At 45.4% G+C, this 24,401-nt stretch overlaps 1 protein-coding gene across 2 annotated transcripts in view; it reads left to right on the plus strand.

The window, feature by feature from the left end:
- cutlet (chromosome transmission fidelity protein 18 homolog) overlaps positions 1-24,401 on the plus strand; it is a 95,740-nt gene that overhangs the window by 53,598 nt on the left and 17,741 nt on the right. For both annotated transcript variants that reach the window (XM_077650245.1, XM_077650244.1), the window contains exons 15-20: positions 3,276-3,387; positions 5,842-6,012; positions 7,583-7,732; positions 12,684-12,814; positions 17,002-17,086; positions 20,645-20,770. In XM_077650245.1, coding sequence (XP_077506371.1) covers positions 3,276-3,387; positions 5,842-6,012; positions 7,583-7,732; positions 12,684-12,814; positions 17,002-17,086; positions 20,645-20,770 — 775 coding nt within the window. The remainder of the gene's footprint in view (positions 1-3,275; positions 3,388-5,841; positions 6,013-7,582; positions 7,733-12,683; positions 12,815-17,001; positions 17,087-20,644; positions 20,771-24,401) is intronic.

Genomic DNA, 24,401 nt, shown 5'->3' on the forward strand with positions numbered 1-24,401 from the left:
CTTGCAGGATTGCAACCTGCATAAAGAATGGCAAAATATGTAACTCCTCACCTGCCTAATTGTTTTTTACAGATGGTACTTTCAGAAGTTTTTCTGATGTGAACACTGCGGCCCGTGTGCCGACCCTGTCGTTTCCATCATTAAATTGTCTCAGGCTGCTGAAGAGCGATTCAACAGGATCACTGTTAAGAGCTTGTGTCAGGACATAGCAGAAGCTGAAATACAAGAGATTCAGTTAAATTAAATGCAATAGCATGGGCGTGAAAGACTCCTCTGAGAAGACACTTACTTGACGTGATCCAGGAGGTACTCAATTAGTGCCACTGTTGATCTTGTTGTCAAGAGCGTAGCTTCGTATGTCTCCTTGGTGAGTTTTCGTTTGGACTTGCCGCCTTTTATCTGAATGTCCTCAACATAGCACACAAAGTACAACTCTAACCAAGACAGTCTTTCGCCGTCGGATACAGTGAATGGTTCTTGCTCCTGTTTCCATGGCTTCACTGAAGCGATGTTGTGTAGAGCGTACCACTTTGCTATCATCCTCATAAAGGTGTTTGTTGCAGAGCAGTCTTTGAATTCAGATGCATCCATGTGGCATTGTGAGTTTTCTTGAATGTATTGGAGAGTGGCAACAGGTGGAGAAAATATTTGTACGGCCCTGCGCACTTTCATTTTCTCGAGGTTGTTTGGTTCAACATGAGTCCATGTAAGGAACCTTACAGGCTTAACGAGGAGTTGAGTTTGAATTTCAGAAAGTTTCCTTGTGTGGAATCCACCTCGAATGGCTTGCCCTTCATCTACCATTTCCCTTTCTAGGAAGTTGTTGCGGAGATTCTTGATTAAATGGTTTGGATCAAAGGACAAGAAGAGTGGATCACCTTCCCTAAAAGGATGAGGTACAGCGTGGGCAAGTGCACCATCCTCTGAAAGGCGTTTGAATAGGGCAACATTAGTTTGATGGTTGTCGGCCACTATTCTAGCCACACGAAAACCAACTTCTTCCACTGTTTTCATTATTTCCATAGTCATAGAATGAAGCTTGTCATTTTTCACTCAGCGGGTGAAAAAATAGCCGACTGGTATAACGTAAGGTGTCGACAACCCTCTCAAAACAAAGCACAGCAGGCGATTTGCCACCTGAGGGACTGTTGTAGCATGCTCTGTAGAGCCGATTTCTACGAGGCCAAAAACCTTGTCAACATCCCGGTCATAGATTACTTTTTGTGCAATCGCCATTTCATCGATTATGAGTGAACAGAAAGCCTCTTGCGGCACACTCAGGCTTTCGTACTCAACACGAAGACGTTCTCTGATGAGGAATGTGACTCCAACTTCTCCTGTTGAATGACCCGCATATTTCTGTAGTGTGGTACGACACGGTAGCTTGAAAAGGCTTCTTGAGCGAACATGTTCATAGCCCTTGCTTGAGCACGCTTTCCATAACACACTCTCTCTCAAGACAGGTTCATTGTACACTGATTTTTGTTTGCAGCAATTAACCTGATATTTGATGAAGAGAGCTGTTTTGTCCCCAGCTTCGGATGATTTGGTCACCTACTTGAATCTTCTTGTTTACTTCGAATCATTGCAAACGTTCTTTTAATTTGTCGGGCTCGGCTTGCAGCTTTTGTAGTGCTTTAAACTGACGAGCTATTTTCATTTTCAGCGTGCTTAGTCTTCTTTGCATCATTTATCACTCTCGCAATATCGAATGTTGTCTGACAAGCTTCATCGACCAGCGCAGAATTATCGCAGCCGGCTTTTAATGTGGGCTGGTATGCATTCTCGACTAACGAGGCACTTTCACTAGAAACGTCTGTGCATGCCTCTGCACAAAGTTCATTTCCACTCACATTTGGGCTCTGTTTCTTTTTTTTTTTTAGCCGTGCAATCAGCAGAGCAGTCAGTTCGTGGCCTCTTCTTTCTTTTTTGTTCACTTTCTCTTTGCATGTAATTAGGGTAGCTCGGAAAGACAGTCGGAACCGCTGTCGGAAGTAGAATCTTCAGTTTCGTTTGTTTCTTGTAGTCCGTGTCCGTAAAGTGCAGTGAGCATACCAGTGATTTATCACTTGGCTCCCACCTGGTGCCTCTTCCACCCGGGCCCTCCCGGGAAATGTTCTTCAACCATGCTACCCGCCGTGTTGAGGATCGCACGGAAATTCATGATATTGGATCTTCGGATCTTTTCTTGCGTTGGTGCTGCACAGTGGCACACAGCAGTTGCACGGCATGGCACTGCATGTACTAAAACATCTGTTCACACCGTACATGATCACACATGTTTGCAGATCCAATACAGCAGTCGTAAATCGAAAAGAAACACGCTGCGACACGTGAGATCCACTGGTTCTGCGTCGCTCGGGCGCTGTCCCCCCTGCAAAGTGTCCCGGAGCAGTGGCGCCCCGACGGCAGAAGCTGTAAGCTCTCTGATCACGCTCTCGCCCAGTAAAATTGGCGCGACGCGACGGGCCGCACCAAGTGCGTTGCCATTGAGCGGCCCGGTATAACGATATTATTTGTGGACCTGCACCTGCAAATGGAAGAGTGTGACGTCCAACCTGTTATATAGCTTTGATATTTTATAGAATCTCTTATCAAGAACTACAGTTGCTGTGCATTCCCAGTAGACATTTTTTGGCATATACATGTACTTCCCCATACCTTGTTCATGCAATGTCTACATTACTGCAGATGTTTGCACTGAATCGAGTGCCCTTATTTTTTTGTAATTTACAAAGGTCATGCATAGTGCTGTGTTGTGTCCTTCCTTCTATGTCCCATCTGTCGCACTGCAACCATGGCATACAGAAACGAACTCACTCAACAAGTTGTTTTGTCATGCGTAGTGCTTCTTATATTCCTTAGCTTTTCTGTAACCTGATTGATAGCATGAATGTGTTCCATTGTTTAGTATGGCTTCTGAAAGCTAACCTGTGTATGGGAAATTACAAAATTGTGGTAAGCACATTGGAAAGAGTCACCATTCGGTGCCCGTTGCTCTAAATTTCTCTCCGGAGAGGTAAAAATGAAGTGCTTTATGTCCAATGCTTTACATGGTCTTCAGTGAATAGATTGACATACAGTGCTAGAAAAAAGCAAAGTATCATGCAACCAGTTGTGAAAGCAGGAGCTAAGAAATGAAATAACACATAGCACCTAATCATGATGACATATCTTCTTTTGTCCTGCTATCATGCAAACAATCTTGCATTTTGCTCAAATTTCTGTTATCAGCAAAACCGTGCGTTAATTTCAAATGATGTTTGTCATTGTAGGTTTGATTCCCTGGTCCGCTCAGCACAAGGGTTTGGAGATTATGAGAAGGTCATTCAGGCCCTCTTTGATAACTATGTCAATGTCAGCTTCAAGGATCCCCGTTTTGAACTGGTGAGTCTGGGTGCCAGAGTATCCAGAAATTACAACAGGCATGAGCGAAATCATTTTCTAGCACAGAAGTAACCTTACTCACCACATTACCGAGTGGTGTATAAGGTGTAAGGGAAGGAAATATGAGGCAAAGGAACATTTAAATAATTTAAATAAACCCTGGTTTGGACCTGAGGTACCATGTGGTACAATTCTGTATTGTATTCGTACTTATCATCAGACATGAATGGCCATGTTGCTATTCTTATTAAAGTACACCTTCATTAACAAGCTTTAGATGAGCAGTGTGTTTACATGGATATGGTCAGTAACAAGACGTTTGAAGAATGGTGCAAGAACAACAAAAGCATAGCTGCTGCTCGGTGGCACTATAGACGAGCGTCAGGCCGTGACATCAAAAGAGATGCGGCGGCGCTGGCGTCAGCTGCGACTTCCATTGTGTAGGCAAAAAACGGGACCTGCCGCATTGGGTGCACCATGCTTGCGTGTTGGGCACAATTCACGGCGTGCCGACAAATTGTGGTGCGGTTGGTTGAGCCACAAATGCAGAAGAAAGGAAGCGGCATAATTTTCCACAAGTTTACTGCAGTCAGATAGGCGTGAAAGCGACGGACAGGGGCCAAGGAGCAAGACAATTAATTTCGGCTGCGGATAATTATTACCGCCGAGCTCGTGGGTTATTACGCCGAGCTCGTTTTGCCCCTTGGGTTATTATATTGTGCTTTTGCATTCAAATCTAATAAGTTGGTTTGTGTCTCTGACTTCGCATCGTTGCTGTTCGGTCGCGTGGTGAACTGTGCAAACACCAAGTAACGCCTGCAACTCGTTCTCATTCTGTTGTACTCTCAGTATAAGTTTAGGCGCGATATTCAGTGTGCTTGGGATCGTAAGTTGAACGCAGGGAACCATTTTCATATGCTTATCACCTGAACAACATCCTGAGCATCACTTTGTGCAAAAAAAAAGACAAAAAGCTGCCGCCAGTCGCTTTCAGCGTTCACACCGTGCCGCGCTTGAAGAAGCACCGGACTTTGGTAGTAGCACGCACGACGGTTTTTTCTCTGTTTTCACTTTCGTGAACTTCAATAAGTGTGTCGTTTCAACACCGGTCCAACGACGCTAGGATCTCGACAAAGTCGCGCAGTGTTATTTCCCAAATTACTTGAATTTTCACATTGTAGGTCGATCAGAACCTGGCGAATGCAGCAAATTCTACGCCAGAAGCCACTCCAATCAAGCAGAATGCGCACACATGAATAAATCCTTAATTTAGAGGCAAAATTTTATAGCTTAGCAGAGTGAGCGTAAATTTCATTTGGAGCTCGAGGAAAACGTCTATGCATGCGCTCGTGCAGCTCTCGGATCGCATTTTCCTTATTCAAAGCAGCTATAGTGTTCATTAATTTCCAAGGTCTTCGAAGTGAACCGGTTTGTTGAAAATAGGAAGCACATTACAAGGTACGTCATGTGAGAAAACTGATTTGCGTCGTGCATCATGTCCTATCTCGCACTAGCAATTTGATATGCTTTATCGGCCCATAAATTGAGAACTGTGGACGATTAGTTCCTGCCCATACCTCGCGCTTTCACCTGCCGTAGAGTTGCGCTTTTACTTGTCGCCAACTAGGAGCGGAGAAGCACCCGATGCAGCGCTCCACCTATTAATTCCGTCTGGGGAACAGGCTGAAAAGTGCACAACTACTCTCCGAGCATCAACGAAAATGTTTCTAACCACAAGCGACGTGCACGCTTTGAAATATTCGCGTACACCAGTTGGTTTTGAAGGCAGCATTGCTTGGCGCAGTGTAGGCATGTTACGTTTTGCCTACACCCCGCGTTGCTGCCGACCGCAGCGCCACCTTTGTTTACAAACATGACGCTTGTCTATAAGCTAATCGTAAGTATGGGCAGTCCGAAGCTGGAACTACACATTGCATCTTCCCTTTTTTATAATTATGACAGTTGAAAGTTTTGTCACTGGTATCTTTTGGGTGGGCACCGCTTCCACTTTCTTCTGCTCAGTGGTTTAACTTGTACTCTATGCTCAACCCACTGTGTGACAGCATTTGGCCGAAATATGAATGTGGGCATGGGTTTGAATTCCTATTCTGGCTCCATGTGTTTAGACAAACATGGTCAAGAAAAAAAGCAGAAGCATTGCTGCCACTCAGTGGTACTGTAATCTGGTTATAATTATGGGGTGTCCAAAACTGATACTACAATCTACAACCAGGACATCGGTTTTCTTGAAGGAAGGAGGAATCATGACAGTGATGACAAAGTGTTCTTCTGTCAGTGCTCTCACTTCAGTGATGGTTTAACTGAAGGGAAACGTGTCCGTAGTTCCTAGCCCACCAGTTTTGTGATGCACACCTTTTTGATTGTACAAATCTTTATGACACTAGTTCATTTGTGCAAGAACAGGTTCTGTGAATGCCTTTTTTTTTTTTACAGATCCACGAAGGTCCCGAGTGGCTGTGCTTCACAGATGAGCTCCTGGCCACAGTGCACCGGCTGCAGAACTATTCGCTGTATCCGTACCTGCCATTTGTGGCACCAGCCTTTCATAGAGTTTTCTCAGTCGTGCCCTACACAAAGATGACCTTCCAGAACTCCTTTATTGAAGTATGTGGGTGCAGCCGCAACCGTACTAAAAAAACACACCAACAAAGCAGATTTTTGAGCTGGTTTGGTTATAGTATCTCTAAACAAGGTGCTACAGCACGAAAAGACTTCAGTGTGATGAGGAGATGAACACCGCACCATCTGGTAGTTCGGTTGCAGTTTTGTTGAAAAGCCAGTCACTGTGCTGCTTGATCTGCATTTAATACAGGACTGATATTTTAGATTGCCTTGCAGTGCTGTCATTCCTGTGCTGCTCTCTATGTAGCGCACTTCTCAACTGTTGCCGATTGCATACTCATTGGGCAAACAGATCCCAGCTAGCTCAAAGGTTGTGGCTTGTTTTATATGCTGATCTCTGATGTGCACTGAAATTGGCCACTGCTGCTACTTAGCCTACCCTTCCAATCTATTGAAGAGGCTGATGTCTGACATTCAGACAGCACTTATGTCATCATTTGGTTGCTTGTGTAGTATATTTTTGTGTATGGCATTCTGATGGCATTCTGATGGCATGCTTTGTTGTATCATAAACATCTAAAGGTGCACTAAGGAGGAATCTGAACTCGACTTTATACAATGGGAACTCCATCTACTCGTTCTGAGAATTCTTAGCAACTTCAAATTATTGTCCTGTGTGGCCGATTTCCCTAAATTAAATCGGATTAAACGTCTGATTCATGTTTGAAATTTCGAATATTCGCATTCTTCTATATTTAATCTTTGAAGTAGCCGCTGCGGTGACACAGTGGTTATGGCGCTCGGCTGCTGACCCAAAAGACTGGGTTCGATCCTGGCTGTAGGTGTTGAATTTCGATGGAGGAGAAATTGTAGAGGTTTGCGTACTGTGCGATGTCAGTGCATGTTAAAGAACCCCAGGTGGTCGAAATTTCCGGAGCCCTTCACTTCGGCGTCCCACATAGCCGGAGTCGCTTTGGTACGTTAAACCCCCATAAGTCAATCTTTGAAGTGCTTGCCAGAGTCATTCCTAAAAATTATGCATTTAATGCGGTATGATGTCACAACACTTGAAGGCAAGTGTTTGAAGCCTTGAAGGTGAAGAAAGAGCACTAATTGCCAATAAATACTGTGAAATTTTGGGAACTTTGCTGCCAGCACTATTACATTTTAGATATGATTGCCGGTCCTCTCTGCTTCTTTCTCATTGATGCTATTCAAAGCAGTTGTCATGGGCAGATAGGAAATAATGGAGCCTCATGTGTGTAATAGCTTTTCAAAATGGTTGGTCTGTTTAGTGAGTGCATGCTACAGTAAGATTCACTACAAAATTCTTCATAACAGTCTTCAGCAAAAAAGTATCGCAACAGTGTATGTCCTTTACAGTACACATAGCATGGTGTAACTCCGCATCTGCTAAAGACTCAAAAAGCTTTCTTGCCGATCTGGTTATGACTGCACATATTTATCAGTCAATACTCTACACAGTTGTCTTAAGCTGTTTAGCAGCTAATTTAATAGTAAATTCTTTCATGGAACTTGTGTTGCACGCTTTGCATGGCTAGTATTGTGGTTGCTTTGGTTAAATGCTGCAGTTTGCTCCATGTGATTTCAGGCCCGGACAAAGCGGACACAGATGCACAACATTCTGGTGTCGTTGACTGTGGAGTCGACGCCGCAGGCGCGCTGCTTCCTGACCGAGACATCGCTGCTCAGAGATGTGCTGCCTTGGCTGCTCTGTATCTTGCAGCCCACGTTACGACCGGTAGGTTGTACACTGTGTATTCTGTAGTTGCATTCATTTTTCATTGCAAGACTATCTGACTTTAATGGCAGAGTCATACCGTTGATCATTTGCAATGGAGATGTTTTTTGCCAGTGGTACTGAGCTTATTTTTTGCAAATATTACTGTTGTGGCACATGTGTTAACTGGGGCCCCCTTAGTTATGCTTGAGAAATTTTTAGGTGTGCCAAATGAGGGGGCAGTGGGATGGGGACCTACAGGTGATCAGGGCAAAATGCAGAATACTCATTTACTGCATTTTTGGGAGTTGTTGGGTAACATCAGGGGACCGAAATTATTTTGTAGTCCTCTGTGACAGAATATGTCATAGCTAGCTGGAATAAAGCTTTTCTACATGCTGCTGATGTTCATATTCATAATTTTAGTTGTCTAATATGTGAAACTCATGAAAAAACATGAGAAAATAAAAATCGCATGTCAAAGGGCCTATAAACTCACCTTCTGGCGATTTAATTTCTTTAGTGCTGTCAATTCGTGATGCACCTCACAATTATCTCTGTCTGTTTGGCATGGGAAGTGATCTTTTGGCACAGAAGTTTGCCATTGAGGGAACAGACTTTCATTTCATACCACATCGATGATATTGTTATGCTAAACATGACAACACAAGGTCTCTTGCCATGGTTGAGCTGACCACGTTTAGCGACACGACTGAGTGCTTTCTTTTCATTGGCATTAAGATTTCTGTGCCTTGTATTCTGTCATTCAAACAGCACTGAAAAAAGCGGTCTTCAAGCCTGTAAGTATTGTATCCATTCACGTATTTCTAATGTTCATGTGGGTTGACCACTGTAACTTTGGGAACTGGAAAAGAAAAATGTTCAGATGTAGTGTAGGTGGACCAGTTCATGTCCTGAGCCACCAACACCTAATTTATGCATATATTGCATGCTACAGCTGTGGTGACACCATGAGAAGCTCATCATCAGGCACAGCACATCTCTACAGTCACTGCCAGTGATCAGTCTTGAAGCTGAGTGGCAAAGGTCTTAACTTCTTCCTCCAACTTATTAACTTGCCCTCCTTGTGTTCATGGAGAGCCTGGCAGCTGTTACTGCACTCAAAAAGGCACTTTCGCTGCTTTTGCCAGTATCTGGTACACTTTTTGGCGCCATCGAACTTGCCACGCTCCTGTTTGATGCTTCCGTGCATAAAATGTTGACTTGCTTAAATGCCGCGAAAAATTGTTGCTGATGTGTGGGAGGCATGGCCGCCCATGTGGCTAAGTGACAGCCACAAGGTTTCCAGCGTGTGAATTAGAGCAGTTTCGTTTGTTGATGAGGCTGGTGTAGAGTTTTGTTTAGACAGAGCCAGGGCAGGGTGCAGCGGGTACTGTAAGCATCAATCCTAATGCGCCTGATTGTGGAACAGTGGGGCTTCATGCTTAACACTGTATTGGCCTTATCTCAGAAATGTTTGCATGGCTATGTTGAAGAGAGGGGATGTGTGAAACCTTTGTGCTCTAAGGGTGGTAACAAATGTCATACTTATGGCGAAGGCTTGAAGGTGGCCAGAAAGCAGCACTTTCCACATCAGCATTGTTTGCATTGTTCTCTCCCTTACTTTTCTGTGTTTGTAGCCACATTTATTCCTTGCTCTGGCCGTGACTTACAAATTGGTCAACTCTCGAGTAGGGACATAACTATTTTAAGGAAACAAGTTGACCTATACGGGAGTATATACTGTCAGAGTGATGGCACTCATTCAAGGAGGCACACAAATGCTCTTAGACCAAACTGTATTTGGTGGGCAAACCTTTGAAAGAAAGAAGCTCTGCGCTGGCGAAATATAGCAAATCATATTCTCGGCAGTCGTCAGGATCATAGATCATAATAGCCACCACTCTCGACTGTTCTCCATTTCGAAATGACTGGAAACTTCCAAGATGCCTCAACCCCTGAGAACAATCCCGAACATCGTAGGAGCTGTCATGTGTGATCAAGGTCAAAGCTCTTACAGAGCAATTTGTTCACTTGTCGCTTAGAAAAAAAGTGCTATCAACAGTTAACAAAGAGCACTCATATCAAACATATCATATTTACTCTCATAATTTGTGCACTTTCTTTCTTTAAATTAATGCTTCAGAAAAGGAGGTCGCAGATTATGTGTCCTGTTGCAAATGGGTCGCAAGCCCCAAGGGTAGCATTGGCCTGGCGGCCTGGGGCACAGCTGGAAACATCCGAAGGTCCTGGCAAAGGACGAGTCGACTGCCAACAGAACAACTTGTTTATTCTAGCATCGCAAAAGAGCAGCCGGTCAGGGCGACCACGTTACTCGACGGAAGAAATCGAAGCCTCTTCTTGGCGTCCGGGGCAGCTGCCTTTATACCCTCGGAGTCTAGGGCAAGAAGGAACGGCTCGGGATGAGGCGCACGCGATGGCGACGCACGGACACGTTGAGACGTGACGTGACGCGTCCGCCGGGCCGGCGCCGGTCAGACCTCCTCGCCTCCCAGTTGGGGAGCTCCTCTCCCTGGCTGCCGCGCTTTGACAAGCGTGGGCACCAACATGCACACACACACACACGCACACACGAAGACACGTGGCATTGAGACCTGCCTGGACGCGCTTGGCGGGAGGCGTTGCGGCAGCGCTGAAAGGGCCAAAAAGTCCGCCACTTTGAACGGAGCCCCGGCGTCCGTTGCATCCGCGCCGGCTATATCGCGCGTCGTAGGCGAAACATAACAGTCCTAAAAAACTCTGCAAAGGTCATAACGCGTAATATATACCACATATTGCCACGCATACTTTGACCGCCCACCAACTTGCACCCCTGTCACAGAAAAAGAAAGAAAGGCTCCAAATCGACGCTTACTGCCCCCCCATGCCCTATCACCGCACTCATTACTGTCGTGGTGCTCCGGCTAGCTCGAATTGGGCTCCAATTGGTAGCGTGTCGGAGTCTTCGAGTTGAGGAAGGACTGATGCTTTGAAGTTTGGAAACTACAACAAGCAGGTTTAATGCCACTTTCATGAAAACTTATTTATATACAGATAAGGTTAGAAGAGTGAAGGGTAAGGAATTAAAAGTTCATAGCGACGAGCAACTGGATGAGCCTTTTTACCAGGGCCCAGAGTGTTCTTGCTCACTTGATGTCATCCTTTAATCCCCTCAGGTCCAGCCCATCCCTCAGGCTGTGGCCAATCAAACACAGGGCACATCCCTACCAGGACGGGAGATAATCAAAACAGCATAGCACTGCCGCAGAAGAAACGAAGCACAGTCTTGCACAACAGTGTTCTAGTAAGCGAAGACACTTGTTGCCTGAGTCAGACCGTGGGAACGGGCGAGGAGGTATCAATCCTGGTGCTAACTTCTGCAGTGTAGCAATGGTGGTGCAGGCGGCTTTTTCTCCTTGAAAACACATGTGGGTTGTGTGACACTGTGGGTGTCAACTGAAACCAGCAGCGAGCTCTCCACTGTTGAGCCGGCTCTTGACGGATACGCGTAGTGGCTTAAGGACCCTGTCCCATTGGTCCCCTGAACGGCCACTCTTTCTTCCGTCGCTGTCCCCGGGCGTCCTCTGCCGGGAAATTGACCTTGCCCAGCGAAGCGTGAGAAGATCCTGCAGGCTCTCTCTTAGCGCGGCACTGTTCTTTCGACTCTTCGGCTGGTCAGACGGCGCGTCGCCAGCTGTAGTCGTAACATTGCATAGCTCCCCACTGGATGGCCTGACAGGGCATGCGAAGCTCAAACCAATAAACGCGCAACTGTGCAGTCGCAAAGCCAGCAGTCTGAGGCACGTGGAAATAAAAGGCGATAAAACACCGCCCTCGCGTGCGGCCCGGCTTACTGGTGGCAAACAGAACAGCCAACGGTTTGGTAATTTTGGATTCCGGCATGCGCTAGAGGAGATACATATGGTATATTGCGCGCTATAACCTTTGAGTTTCTAAGGGAAGGATGCTCTGTGGTGTGGCCGTTGCTGCCATTGGGGAGCTGCTGCGCCCTCGCATTTTTCTTTTTTCTTCCTTTCTGTTATATTGTTGTCATCACCTTCGTGGCTATTTAGCTGGAGCTGACCCATTTCTATTAGAGCGCGCGCGCGTGTGTGTGTGTGTGTGTGTGTGTGTGTGTGTGTGTGTGTGTGTGTGTGTGTGTGTGTGTGTGTGTGTGTGTGCGCGCGCGCGCGCGCGCGTGCGTGCATGCGTGCGTGTGTGCGCGTGTGTGTGTGTGTGTGTGTGTGTGTGTGTGTGTGTGTGTCTCTTGAAAAGGGGGAGGGTTTTATCAAGGTGATTGAGGCACGCTGGTTCCGGTACCCTAATCTGGCATTCTCGTCCAAAAAAGCCTGTTGTGCTCACCCTTTGCATGCATTAAGTATGACTTTGCTTTGGCTTTGCCTTGGCAGTGATGTTTTCCTTAGAGTGGTGTGGCTGGAGCAGTAGCATCTCCTTGTCACCCACATCTTTTGCAGCCATGCATGGCGATGCAGTGCTTCCCATGCCTGCGGCCTTTTAATAAAGCGGTGGCGCAATGCTTAGAGTAAAACTAAAGCGAGGAAACAAGGACAGGCAAAGAATTGAAGCACTAGTGACCATTAGCGGGCTCAAACACGCAGCATGCATGGTTTCTAGGCATGTGTTGTGCCGATGCGATGCGTTCATGTTAGGATTTACTTTCTTGCCCAGTTTTCCCCAGTGGTTGAAGAATCTCATTCAGTCTGAAATAACACCACAGAAGTTTTCGTCGAAGTTCGCGACAACATATTAGTGTCCCACATGCACATGCACGATCACTGAGTTTGTACTGCTTTTCCCGCAATTGCAGGTTATAATGTATTTATCAGTTTGCTTGTCATGTCCAGTCCCGATTGGCAGTCTGCGTGTGTTGTCACACATCCTATGCTATTTCATCACCTTACTGTGGTGGTGTTTGTGCAGCTTCTAATAATTACTGTACATTCCATTCTAGGTGAACATGCAGCTGTTCAACAAGGCTGAGCGGCAGCAGCTGGAGCAGGTGGTTGCAGTGATGTCCTCATTTGCCATCACGTACCAGCAGACCAGGAATGCTGATGGCGTCTACCAGTATTCCCTAGAGCCGTGAGTGTCCGCATGGCAGTACTTTGCAAAAAGTGCTTACTTGTATGATCTTTTACAACTGTAGCATGGTACAAGAGACTGCTTGAGGCATTTTGGTCTGGAGGTTGCAAGCAGTGGTTCCATGTCACCTCCTCCTTCTCCTTTGATTCATACTTTGCAAAGATTGCTGCATATATATATGGATTTCTTGTTTATAGTAAAATCTTGATAATTTGATATCAGTTAATTTGAAGTCTCAGATAATTCTTAGAATTTCTGTCATCTTATAATTTAAAATATCAATTTTAGCAGATAATTCAAGCCGGCAGCTTACACCGGCCTGGTTATTCGAAGACCCAGGGTGCTGTGCAGGAATGCCGAAGCTCACTGCCAACTTGGGGTTTGATTGATATCGGAATGTCAAGCCACTTATGATTGGCGCGTGAGCCCGTATAAAGCAGCGTGATGCTTGATAGGATTCAATCTTCCTCACCTTTGTGCAAACAGCGGCGGCGCGTGCGCAAGGCACAGTGACGTGTGACAGGCCAAAGTGACCCCCTGTCATCCGGCACACTCAAACCGTGCCCAGCAGAGACATTGTATTGTTTCAGTATTTCGTACACACCACACCCTGGCAGCGAACTCATCGATACAAAATACGCCGACGCTGCAGTGGTGGCCTTGTGGTTTGAGTATCCGCCTCGCATGCGGGAGGCATCAATCCCTAGTGCTGCCGGCCGGGTACCCACTGGTGACACAGTAGGTATAAGCTTTACTCTGATGCTCAGCTTCTTTTAGAGTCGAATGCTTGGGAAATGGGTCTTTGACCCCACCTTGAGTAGACAAAAACACCTTGTGCCATGGTGCTCTTTGGCCCCAGATGCCCTTGTGCCATAAAAAAATTAATCATCATCATCACAGAAAACACCATACCTGTCCCAGATAGCCCAAATGGACCACGAGCACTCTTTTCACATCAGTCCTTCTCAAGTGACTGCTTTTTATGTCACAAAAGCCGCCGCGGTGGCTGAGTGGTTATGGCACTCGGCTGCTGGCCCGAAAGACGCAGGTTCGATCCCGGCTGCGGCGGTCGATTTTCGATGGAGGCGAAATTCTAGAGGCCCCGTGTTCTGTGCGATGTCAGTGCACGTTAAAGAACCTCTGGTGGTCGAAATTTCCGGAGCCCTTCACTACGGCGTCTCTCATAGCCTGAGTCGCTTTGGGACGTTAAACACCCATAAATCAAATAAATTAATTTTTATGTCACGAGCCCTTCTGCATATGCTTCATTAAGCTGCGCTGCGCCACTATACTCGGGGACTGCTTTTTGTGGCTATCCAGTGGAAGCTATGAGCACGTGCTGCCAGCTTACCCTCCTGTGTCTCGCTTGTGAGCGTATGTGAAATGCGTGCTTGTCGAAGTCGGCGCCTCGCGATCATGGCTTCCATTGCATAGCCACAAAAAGCTGTCCCCGAGTATAACCTGATGCATCCAACCCTGGCCACCGCCCTCGCTTGCACGGAGAACGGGAGTGTAAAACCTCTGACGGATGCGAAAAGCTTTGCCTACTGAATTACATAGAAAGTAATGTGTAACCGTGTGCTGTAGATGTCGAAACTGGCATGATTGACATTCTGACAGCTGTCAATGACGCAGCGACCATGATGTCGAAGATCGCTTACATTTTAGAGGGAGCTAAACATCAACCGCAGCTGTGCTGAGTACAGTGGAGCGATTTTAAAGTGCTGCATGCATTAGGACGATGTTTTGCCTGTGCCCTTCTTGTTTTCTTTGTTTTCAGATAATTAAGCAACGTACTTGATTTGAATATCTTAAGCAGCCAGATGGGCTTCAAATTAACGAGGTTCCACTGCAAAGTTGACCCCCAACTCTCAACGCTCCCTAGAAGAAAAAAAAGGACTCCTAATATGACTCAAAGCCCCTTCCCCATCTCGCTTGCAGCCCTAACTAGCCAAAGCAGAAAGATGGATGTATGTTAAAGGGGCTGTGACAGGGGGTCTCAACAAAGATGCGATGTGCCTGGGATGCTAAAGGACGCCGCTTCACAAATATCCTCCAGCAAGAATTTTTAGGTGCGCTTTGTAGAAGGTGAGTTATTGGTAGTCAAAATTTGAATTTCTGCGTCTTTGCGCCTTTCCCTCTCCTCTCGTCTCTTTTTACACCCTGAAATATCGGCACTCCTCCGCCGGCCCCTTGCACTCGCCCCCTCCGCCGGCTGCCGACACGCGCGAACCAATGCTAGCAGTTCGCTGCTGACATAACGAGCGCTACATTACGTAATGAGCGCGGATTCGGATGAAAGCCCAGCACCGCAGGTCGCCGCTGGCGTGGAAGCGGGAGCTGTAAAAATTGTATTGTAAATTATCGGCTCGCTTTTGAGGTCTTGTACGCGGCATGAGTGCTCGTTGGCCTGTACTCTACATAATTCGAACATTTTATAGACAACCTCAAACACCCTTTTCAGGGACCCTTTAACAATGAGCTCTTTGCTATATAGTGCCTTGCGCTCTCATGCTTGCACACTTTTTCATCAAAGTCCTCCCACTCAGTTGGTAGTTTTCCTTCAGCTCTTTAGCAATGTATTTCCCGTGAGACATTGACAGCGTGGCAAGCATTCTAGCGAGGACATCTAAAAGCAACAAAGATATAATGATATAATTGCATGACCAACAGTTAGAGGAAAGTGCTGATCAGAGGCAGTAAAACGGTGCACCTTCCACTGTTAAGAGCACCATGACTGACTAAACTGGTGAGCAGCCAAACAAACTGCCAACAGTCCAGTGGTGTCAGGTTCCTGTAAAGCACATGCTCCGGAAGTCACCATGAATGTTTATTCTAGAACCACTATTGATCATATAGTAAATGATCATCAGTACTGCTATGTTGTTGACAAAAACAATTTGTGCACGCATTAAGAAGTTTTTCACACATGGAGCTTTATTCGTTCCGGTGAGACTGCGGTGCTGGGATGAGGCATGGCTCTACCATACTTTCAGCTTCACACTCGACGCTCAAGGAGGCGTCGATAGTTGATGGAAGGGCCACTATTCCAATCGCGGCGGCACTCCCACTCGGAGCCGCAACGGTGCCGTAGCCGACGGAAGGGCCGACATCGCTCACACGTAGTTTCTCTTTGGCTCTGACGCATTTGACTGCTGCCAGCCACGTTCCACAAGTTTTTAATGTAGTGCTTCATCATTCGTCATTCGTGCTCCGGGTTCAGTAAGCGACTGGCAGTTGTTCACGGCTACATTCAAGATGGCTGTCATTCTTTACGCCGAAGAAACAAACAGCTGCACGCCTTGCCACAAGTTCGACGTTCGCATCGGGTGATACAGGTGTGGCAGCTGCAGCGAGGCAAAATTTTCAGCTGTTCCACGCGATGTCATGATGTGGCTGTTTGCGAAGTGCGGGATTTCACTGCACGGTGACGTTAGAACGACGTGCTGTATAAGACCACAGCAGCGATCATGACAGCAACGCTAGTGAGGACGATGGCACAAGTGTGGACAAGTGTCCAGTGATTAATACATTTTCATTTTGGAATGTGCCCACGGGCACGCCCGCGCGCAGCAGCCAATAGTGGCTGGCGATAAGCGGCGGCCGCGGGATAATGCTATCGCGTTGTGCTATTAAAAGCCAAGTTTAAATGATCTCCAAGCTTTTTTTTTTTCTCAAATCTGATGTGGGGGGTCAACTTACTTTCGAATCGACTTACATTCGTGCAAATACGGTACATTGTACAGTGCAAAATGTGCCTTTAAAATTTTTCCATTTTATGTTTTTAAAACACTTGGAATTCTTTAAGCAAGTTAAGCTAACTGGGTCACAAAATTGCACCAATACTTCTATGACATAACTTGGTTGCCACGTCTGCTGATGAAAAGGTAGTTTGGATATATGTGTGCACCTTTTATAACAGAAAATGCATAGTGTTTTTGACAAGAGAAGCTATTTGACCCAACTTGGCAGTTGATGTTTGAGGGCAGTGGAAGTTCAGTATTCTGTCTAATGACCCCTTTTATGTTAAACACTTCTGAGACGCAAGACAGCTGCTCAATTGATGTGACGTAGATTCTAAGCTGTGATGGTTTGACTGCGTGAAATTTGTAGTTGCAGCATTCCACTTTTTTCATGCCTTTTGTATTTGCCTCATCTTAAATGACATTTTGGGAACTTCCCTGCAGCAACATTGAAGAGGTTGTGCACTTTCCTGGGATTGCACCACAGCAGTCGTTGCCATATGCTACAAAGCAGATCATTGCTAGAGAGGTAAGCACTCCTGTTTTGCATAGTGTGGTATTGAAGCAGGTGTTTGATGCTGCAAGCCTCTACTTACTTGGTGGTGACTGTGCATTTTTTTGCATTAGTGCAACCAGACCCATGTGATTTTTGCCTGTCCAAAAAGAAATGGAATTAACCCCTGTAGTAATGCTGCCACTAGTGTGCAGCACTTTGCAAGTCTGTAGTCTGAATTCAGGGTGGCTCTGCCTTCACTGTTAGTGTATGAAACACCTTGGTGGTGGATTAAATGTGTTTCCTTTTGTAGTTTGATTTTATAGACATCATTCCTGTTTTCTCAAGCATTAGAGGCATCCTGAGGCCAATGTACACAGTGGGATCTCGAAAGGGTCTTCACTGCTGGTGTGCAAACATTCGAAGTTTCGAATAGTTTGCATAGGGTTCACACAGGTGCCCGAAATCCTTAATACCCTTCATTTTTGAAAAACTGTGCTAAGGGCCCTTGAACCTCATTTATTTTGATGCGCTCCTTAAATTCCTTGAAAAATTAGGATCACTCTGGTTTATCTCTAAAAATTAGAGGTGTGCAAATGTTCGAAATTTCGAATAGTTCGTGAGTAGTATTTACTAGAGGTCAGAGTTTTCTGTAATGTGGTACAAGTAATTGATTACTTGTGGTATATTACATTGTCTGTGAATTTTGCAATGAATTGATTACTTTTTGCAAGAGGTAATGCTGTTAGTAATCGATTACTAACAATCAATTGCTTTCTATTCAAAAAACAAGTTGTGACCATTGGTATCTTCGAGGGTCGAACTTGGTGGAAAACTTTAGGGCAAGCATGGACTATTCCTTAAAGAAAGGGGCAGAGCAATGGCCGGGCTGTACAAAAGCTGCATGCACAAGAATGTCCGGATATGCATGCCTGAGTGGCCTGCATTTGACCGCTCTCGTGTTTCGTAGTTCACATTACCTCATGGCGACACAACAGCGTGTCATGTTTAGTGAGTTTGAGAATTGTTCCCCTCAGAGCGCGAACAGCAACGAAGTTTGGTGCATTACATAACTGCGGGTTGGTGCACAAGATCTTTGTATATTTCAGCTCTGCCCTTCCCTCCAGCTCATATATCGAGAGAGTCTTCAGTGTTGCTGCAGATGTTTTCACAAGAAAACATGGAAAATATGCCAAAAAAAAACTGCTGGCAAAAATTAACAGTGTATGAATTGCAGCAGGCAACAGACCACAACAGCAGACAAGAAGCCGCACTGGCTCGTTCTAGTGTGTCTATATTTATCTTGTGCTTATAAAACTGGGATGGAAAATAACATATGTTATAGTAATTGAGTAATCTTTTTGTAATTGCTTGTTTGCTTTTTGTGGGCTGTAATGGATTACTGAAAAGTCAGTTACATCTGGGATGAAGTAGTTGTAAATGTAATCAATTACTTCATTTCTTAACGTGTACAAGGTTGCTAGAGGTGTGCAAGCATCAAATTTTTCGTTGTGAAGCGAATTTGAGTAATAAAAATTGTTTGTGGATAGAATTGAATGTTTTCGAATAATTTCAAATGATTTTGAATGTCGGCACAGGTAGTTCAAACAAACAACCTCTTTTCCACAAAACGTAGGTATGAAAAGAAACACAGAGACTGCAAACAAATTTTGTTTCTTCCTATCAGCATAATTTACTATGCCTGTAAGGCCTGCCAGGCATTAAATGAGTGAGGGGGAATCACATATAGTAGTAACTGTAATAAACTTTATTTTGTAGACTAACACCTTGTTTCCAGTTATTTGGATAACAGTTGCATCCAGTCGAAAAAAGCCTCCTAGCATAGTTTGACGTAATGATTACATGACAAAGGAGTTTACTGAATTCTGCCGTGAAGCATTTTGAGGGGGCCAAATACCTTCTTATTGGTGGAGTGCAAGGCCTAGCTATGCAATTCCTAGCATTACCGCATGTGGGCTTTTGCCATGTACTGGCAGTTGATTATGTGTGGAAAGAGCAAGTTAACTCAGGTAACACGCACAAGCTACTGCTGTTTGAAAACGTTGCTATGTTTTGCCACGAGTTAAGATGAACAGGTAATTCGTAATTTCTGGAGGTTCAAATAGTTTGAATAGTGAAAAGGTGTTGTGAATCGAATAGTAAATACTATTAGCAAATTTTTCGAATATTTGCACATCCCTAGTATTTACTATTCAATTCGATTTGCACCAAACTTTTACTATTCGAAGTATTTGAACCTCCCGAATACTCGGAAATTACGAAATTTCTATTCATCTGAACTCGCAGCCAATCATTGCAGTGTATCCAAATGATGCTTGCTAATTGCAGTAACTCGCCCTTGTCACGCCTAAATTTCTTCATCGAATCATATAATCAAGCATGCAGTAAAAATGTGTGCTCGGTAGTGTTGAGTCTCGCATAAAACAAATGGGCTGATGTATTGACTTCATGCAGTCTCTATTGGGCATGCTTACTTCCTTGGTTTCACCACTGTAAGCTTGTGTGGCACATTTGTCAGCTCTTTCATTGTCGTCTATCCCGACGCTGCTAAGGACCCAGTATAAAACAAAAAGGATTCATTGTGTATGCACTGTATGGCATGACTTGTATTCTTTCTCCATAAGAACATTTTAACTTTCAAGGAATAGTCTTCGTAGGGGTCAAGGTCAGAATATGGACTCATGGTGCTAAGCCACTTTTCTTTGATTGCCCTCTGAGATCATATAAAAAAAAGGAAGTATATGTAATGAGTACAGCGCTCAGGCCTTCTCTTAGTCATGTCAAGTAGAATCGTTTCAAATGTAACCTGCTGATGTGTGAAGTTCAGTTCTTTTACAGGGTGGTGAGCGTACTGCGAAGATTGGGTCCATACAGTAAAAAGTGTTTTTTTGTGACGTATGGTCTTTTGCGAATTCTTAAACCAAGCTTCATATCACAGGCACGAATGTCACTATTACAAAAACCCTCTTGCACCTCTCGTCACTACACTTCAATAAGGAGAGGGCATAGTGACTGTACAGCAGAATGTCTTCAGTTGCAGCCATGTGCAGTAATAATGGAAAATGTGAGCCATTTAGTGTCATTCTTAATATTCCATCTCTTGCATAGTTTTTTAAAAAACATATCTGAACAAATTATTTTGCCTAGTACCCTATTTTATCTTTATTGTCAGATGTTGTAAACCTGCAGCATGTTGCAGTAGGTCTTGTGTAACACCGAATATGACAGTGATGATTGTCTGGTCGTAAGAACTAATGATTCAGCAATACAGTGGTAAGATGCTGGTTACTTCATTGGTGGCTGAGTTTTAACTGAAATTTTACGTGTGCTGTGCCAAGCATTAACTGATGAATTGACACTTGCTGTCTGGTGGTTGTTTTGTGCACAATGTGTGAGCACGATTTGCCACTGAGAGTCTAAAGAAACCAAGGCGGTGAGGGTGTAAGCGTGTTCAAAGCTAGCTGACGTGTTAATGCAGGGATGCCTTACTAGATTCCACTACTGTGGTAAAAGGGTGTGTTGGCTGGCACTAACGCATGCTGAACACATGCTGGTGTGTGTTGTATCTTGCAGCTTGAAGTGGAGAAGATGAGGAGGAGTGACCATTTGGAGAAGCCAGGAGGTTCGACGGCAGGAGCTGCTCCCAGCTCGGCGCCTGTAGCACAGCCGGCACCTAAGGTTGTTGAACAGCCTGCACGGGTGAGTCTTGTTCATATCTTGTAAGCTGTTGTTTCAGTCTGGAAACCTGCACCTTTCACCCCACCTTTCGAGCTCAAGGTAACTGCGCTTCTGATGGTCCTGGCATGTCGCAAATTCCGCGGGTTTCCGATGACAGAGCACCAGCATCTTAGTATTACTACGAAGAAGAGATCAGAGGCTTCATTGATTTCAGTGCCGCATTTCTTTGACAAAAGCGAAAGTGAAGAGGCCATAAACGAGGGAATAAACTTAAAGGTTTGTTTTCTGACCTTTTGCTTTCTAGCTGTGTGGTCGTCGAAAATAGTGAGGTAATTTCTTTGAGGCTTTCTTTGAGTTCAGTGCTGCACTTCTTTCACCAAAGCGCAAGTGAAGAGGCCAAAAACGAGGGAATAAACAATGTTCGTTTTCTGACCTTTCACATTTTCTGCGATTGGCATTACTCACCCCTTCGTAATTTCGTAACGAATGAAAATAGAATGATTCTATTTGACGCGAACGATTGCTGAGACGTTGAGGAGTGTAATAAATCTCTCGATTTTTTTTCCTAAACGTGGAATAGTAGTACCGCATGAACACGTATAAGGGCCGCACCCGTGTATGGGCCGCACCCTGTTTTCCCCAAGGAAATATTTAAAAAAATTAATATCCATGTAAGGGCTGCACCCAAATTTTCCACAACCCATTCAGGAATAGCCTTCGAAATGCAGGTGCTGTGCCGTGGTCTCCGCGATCAGCTCCGGCTGCGAGCAATGGTGTGTTTCATCACGGAGCCAAGGCATGCGCACAGGAGCTTCCATGTGCCGGCCACAGATGACGCCTAAGGCCGCGGCTTGTCATCATCATCATCAACTTTTTCCTCCGCCGCGAGCTCCCGCTATTCATATCGACGTCAGTGTCACCAGCTCCAGCCTTTTGTATGCTTTTGTGGCTGTCAGAGGCACGGGAGTTGTGGTAGTGTGTTAGTTCGCCGTAGTTGTGGCTTTCGCGTGCTGCCGCCGAGCGTTGCAGTTTTAGCACAATGGGCAAGCACCTTAATAGCTACACGTCTGGGAGTTTGCTGTCAAACATGGAAAGTGCGCGGCGGGCAGGAAATTTGACATGGCCGAGAAGTGCTCTGACAATGCTGCAATCAAAAGGATGCATTGAGGAACACAAGCTGCAAAAAGCGCGCTTTCCGAGGCAAGCCGTGCAAGTTTTCCGAACTGGAAGAAGGGCTGCTCTGCTAAGTGATGGAAGCACGGAACAACGGCTACGCATTGATGGCAGACATGCTGCGTGACTTCTTGAGGGATGAGCGTGCACCAGAGCGCAGCATCAGCTTGGAGTCAGAATACTCTGCGAGTGATGATTGGACATAGAATAAATGCCGCTCATTCCCTGATTGGTGTGTTTTTATTTTAAAAAAGATTTTTTTTGCACATTGCTTGTATGTGCCGCATTCCGAAAATTGGCCTTCAGATATGGAAAAGAAGTGCGGCCCTTACACGCGTTTATATGGTATGTTAATTATTTTTGTAAGAAACGTTTTCATATAACTATGCACGCATAAGTACTGAGCATCTAAAAAAGTACTAATAGCGTTATCAAACTGAACGGCTTTGTGAACATGCTGGAATACAAAATTTGCGCACTTCCTACTTAATTATTCAAGACCCAGGGGTAACTTGACAAGGATGTTAATTATAATTACCCAAGAACTGTACCAGGTATAGCTTAAAATAAAACACATTACTGAAATTAGAATAGCAGTTTCATGTCTGCACCAAATTTTGTTAAATATCTCATACATAAATAACGAAAATACTTTTCTTTGCTGCGTCCCCTCTCAATCTCGCTACGTGTCTGTGTTAGTAGTCCGGCTGTGGCTGCTTCTTTCCAAACAAGCTTTGCGGTCATGTACTACCTCATGCAACAGGTTATGGCACATACATGATGCAATGAAAAAGCATGTGGGTTTTAACACACTTGAAGTACGCTATTCTAAGCATGCCAATGTGATCCTGCAAGATTGACACAACTTACCAGACTTCTTTCTACTCGAATCAGATAATTAAGAAATAGTTTCAAGTGAATAATAAATGCCATAAAATGCACCATTATGTGTTTGTATAACTTGTACACACGTTAAAAGATGCTGTACTGTCAACAAAAGAACGCATTTCTTGGGGGCGAGTGAACCTGCAGGCGCTTCGGGCACACCGGCTCAAGGTAATAAATAAGTGCGCAGCTACATATGTGCTTTTTTCTTTGCACAATTTTGAGCATACTGTGCTGATGTTTAGGTGAATGAGCGCAGCAACTTCCTTGCTATGAAGTACACTGACTGGCGGCGCCGATCGACACCCAGACATTACGCTTTACTACCGCGGCCCATTTCCTAATGCGGTATTCATCTGTGGGAAATCTATCAATGCTGATTTAATTTTCCTGTTTATGCTTCTATGGGGATCCAACAAGGACGCAACTGGTCAATACATGCTGCTTCTGCAGTACGCAGGCATCATGCAGCCGCCAGTAGCTGCGGCAGCTGTGGTAGGCACGGGCAGGCGGAACCTCTTTTGCCTACTGTGTGAAAGTCACTACTGACATCAGCGCCACAGCGTCCTCATGATGTCGAGGGGTGAAGGAGGTCTATACTAGTTATCACCCTTCCTTTGACGAGGAGTTTGCTGAGGAATACTTCTCCAATCTTAGTTTTGTATAGTTCATTTTGTGCGTTATAACGCTGTCAATATACCACATTTACATGATTTTAAGTCGACTCGAACGTAAGCCGACCCCCCATTTCTGACCTCATTTCTGAAAAAAAAAAAACGAAAAAAAACTTGGAGGTCGCTTACGCTTGGCCTTTAATAATAGAATGCGATAGCACTATCCTGCGGTCTCCGCTTATCGCCAGCTGCTATCGGCTGCTGCGCGCGGAAGCACCCGCGGGCACATTCCAAAACGAAAATGTATTAGTCACTGGACTACTCGTCCACACTTACGCCATTGTCCTCACTAGCACTGCTGTCGTGATCGCTGCTGTGGTCCCACAGCTTGTCGTTCTAACACCGTTGTGCAGCGAAATTCCGCACTTTGCAAACAGCCACATCACGACATCGCATAGAACAGCTGAAAGTTTTGCCTCACTGCAGCTGCTGTACCTGTATCAAACGAACTTGCGGCCCGGCGAGCAGTTGTTCGTTTCTTCGGCATGAAGAATGACAGCCATCTTGAATGTAGCCGTGAACGAGCGCCAGTCGCTTACTAGACCTGGAGCACGAATGATGAAGCACTACATTAAAAACTTGTGGAACGTGGCTGGCAGTAGTCAAATGTGTCAGAGCCAAAGAGAAACTACGCATGAGCGGCGTCAGCTCTTCAGTCGGCTACTGACACTCCTCGGCGCCACTGCGGTTCCGAGTGAGGGTGCCGCCGCGATTGGAACAGCGGCCCTTACATCAACTATCAACGCTCCCTTGCGTTCTGTGTGCGCGGTTGAAAGTAAAAAGAAAGAGTAGAAAGCGAATGCGTTATCGGGCCGCCACCACTTATCAGCAGGTGCAATCTGCGGCCATGTGTGGGGAGTAGGGTGCCGGTCGGTTTTCTGCTTATCGACAGCCACCATCAGCCGCCTCGAGCGGGGTGG

The sequence above is a fragment of the Amblyomma americanum genome, chromosome 1 (genome assembly GCF_052857255.1).
Source record: "Amblyomma americanum isolate KBUSLIRL-KWMA chromosome 1, ASM5285725v1, whole genome shotgun sequence".
NCBI lineage: Eukaryota > Metazoa > Arthropoda > Arachnida > Ixodida > Ixodidae > Amblyomma > Amblyomma americanum.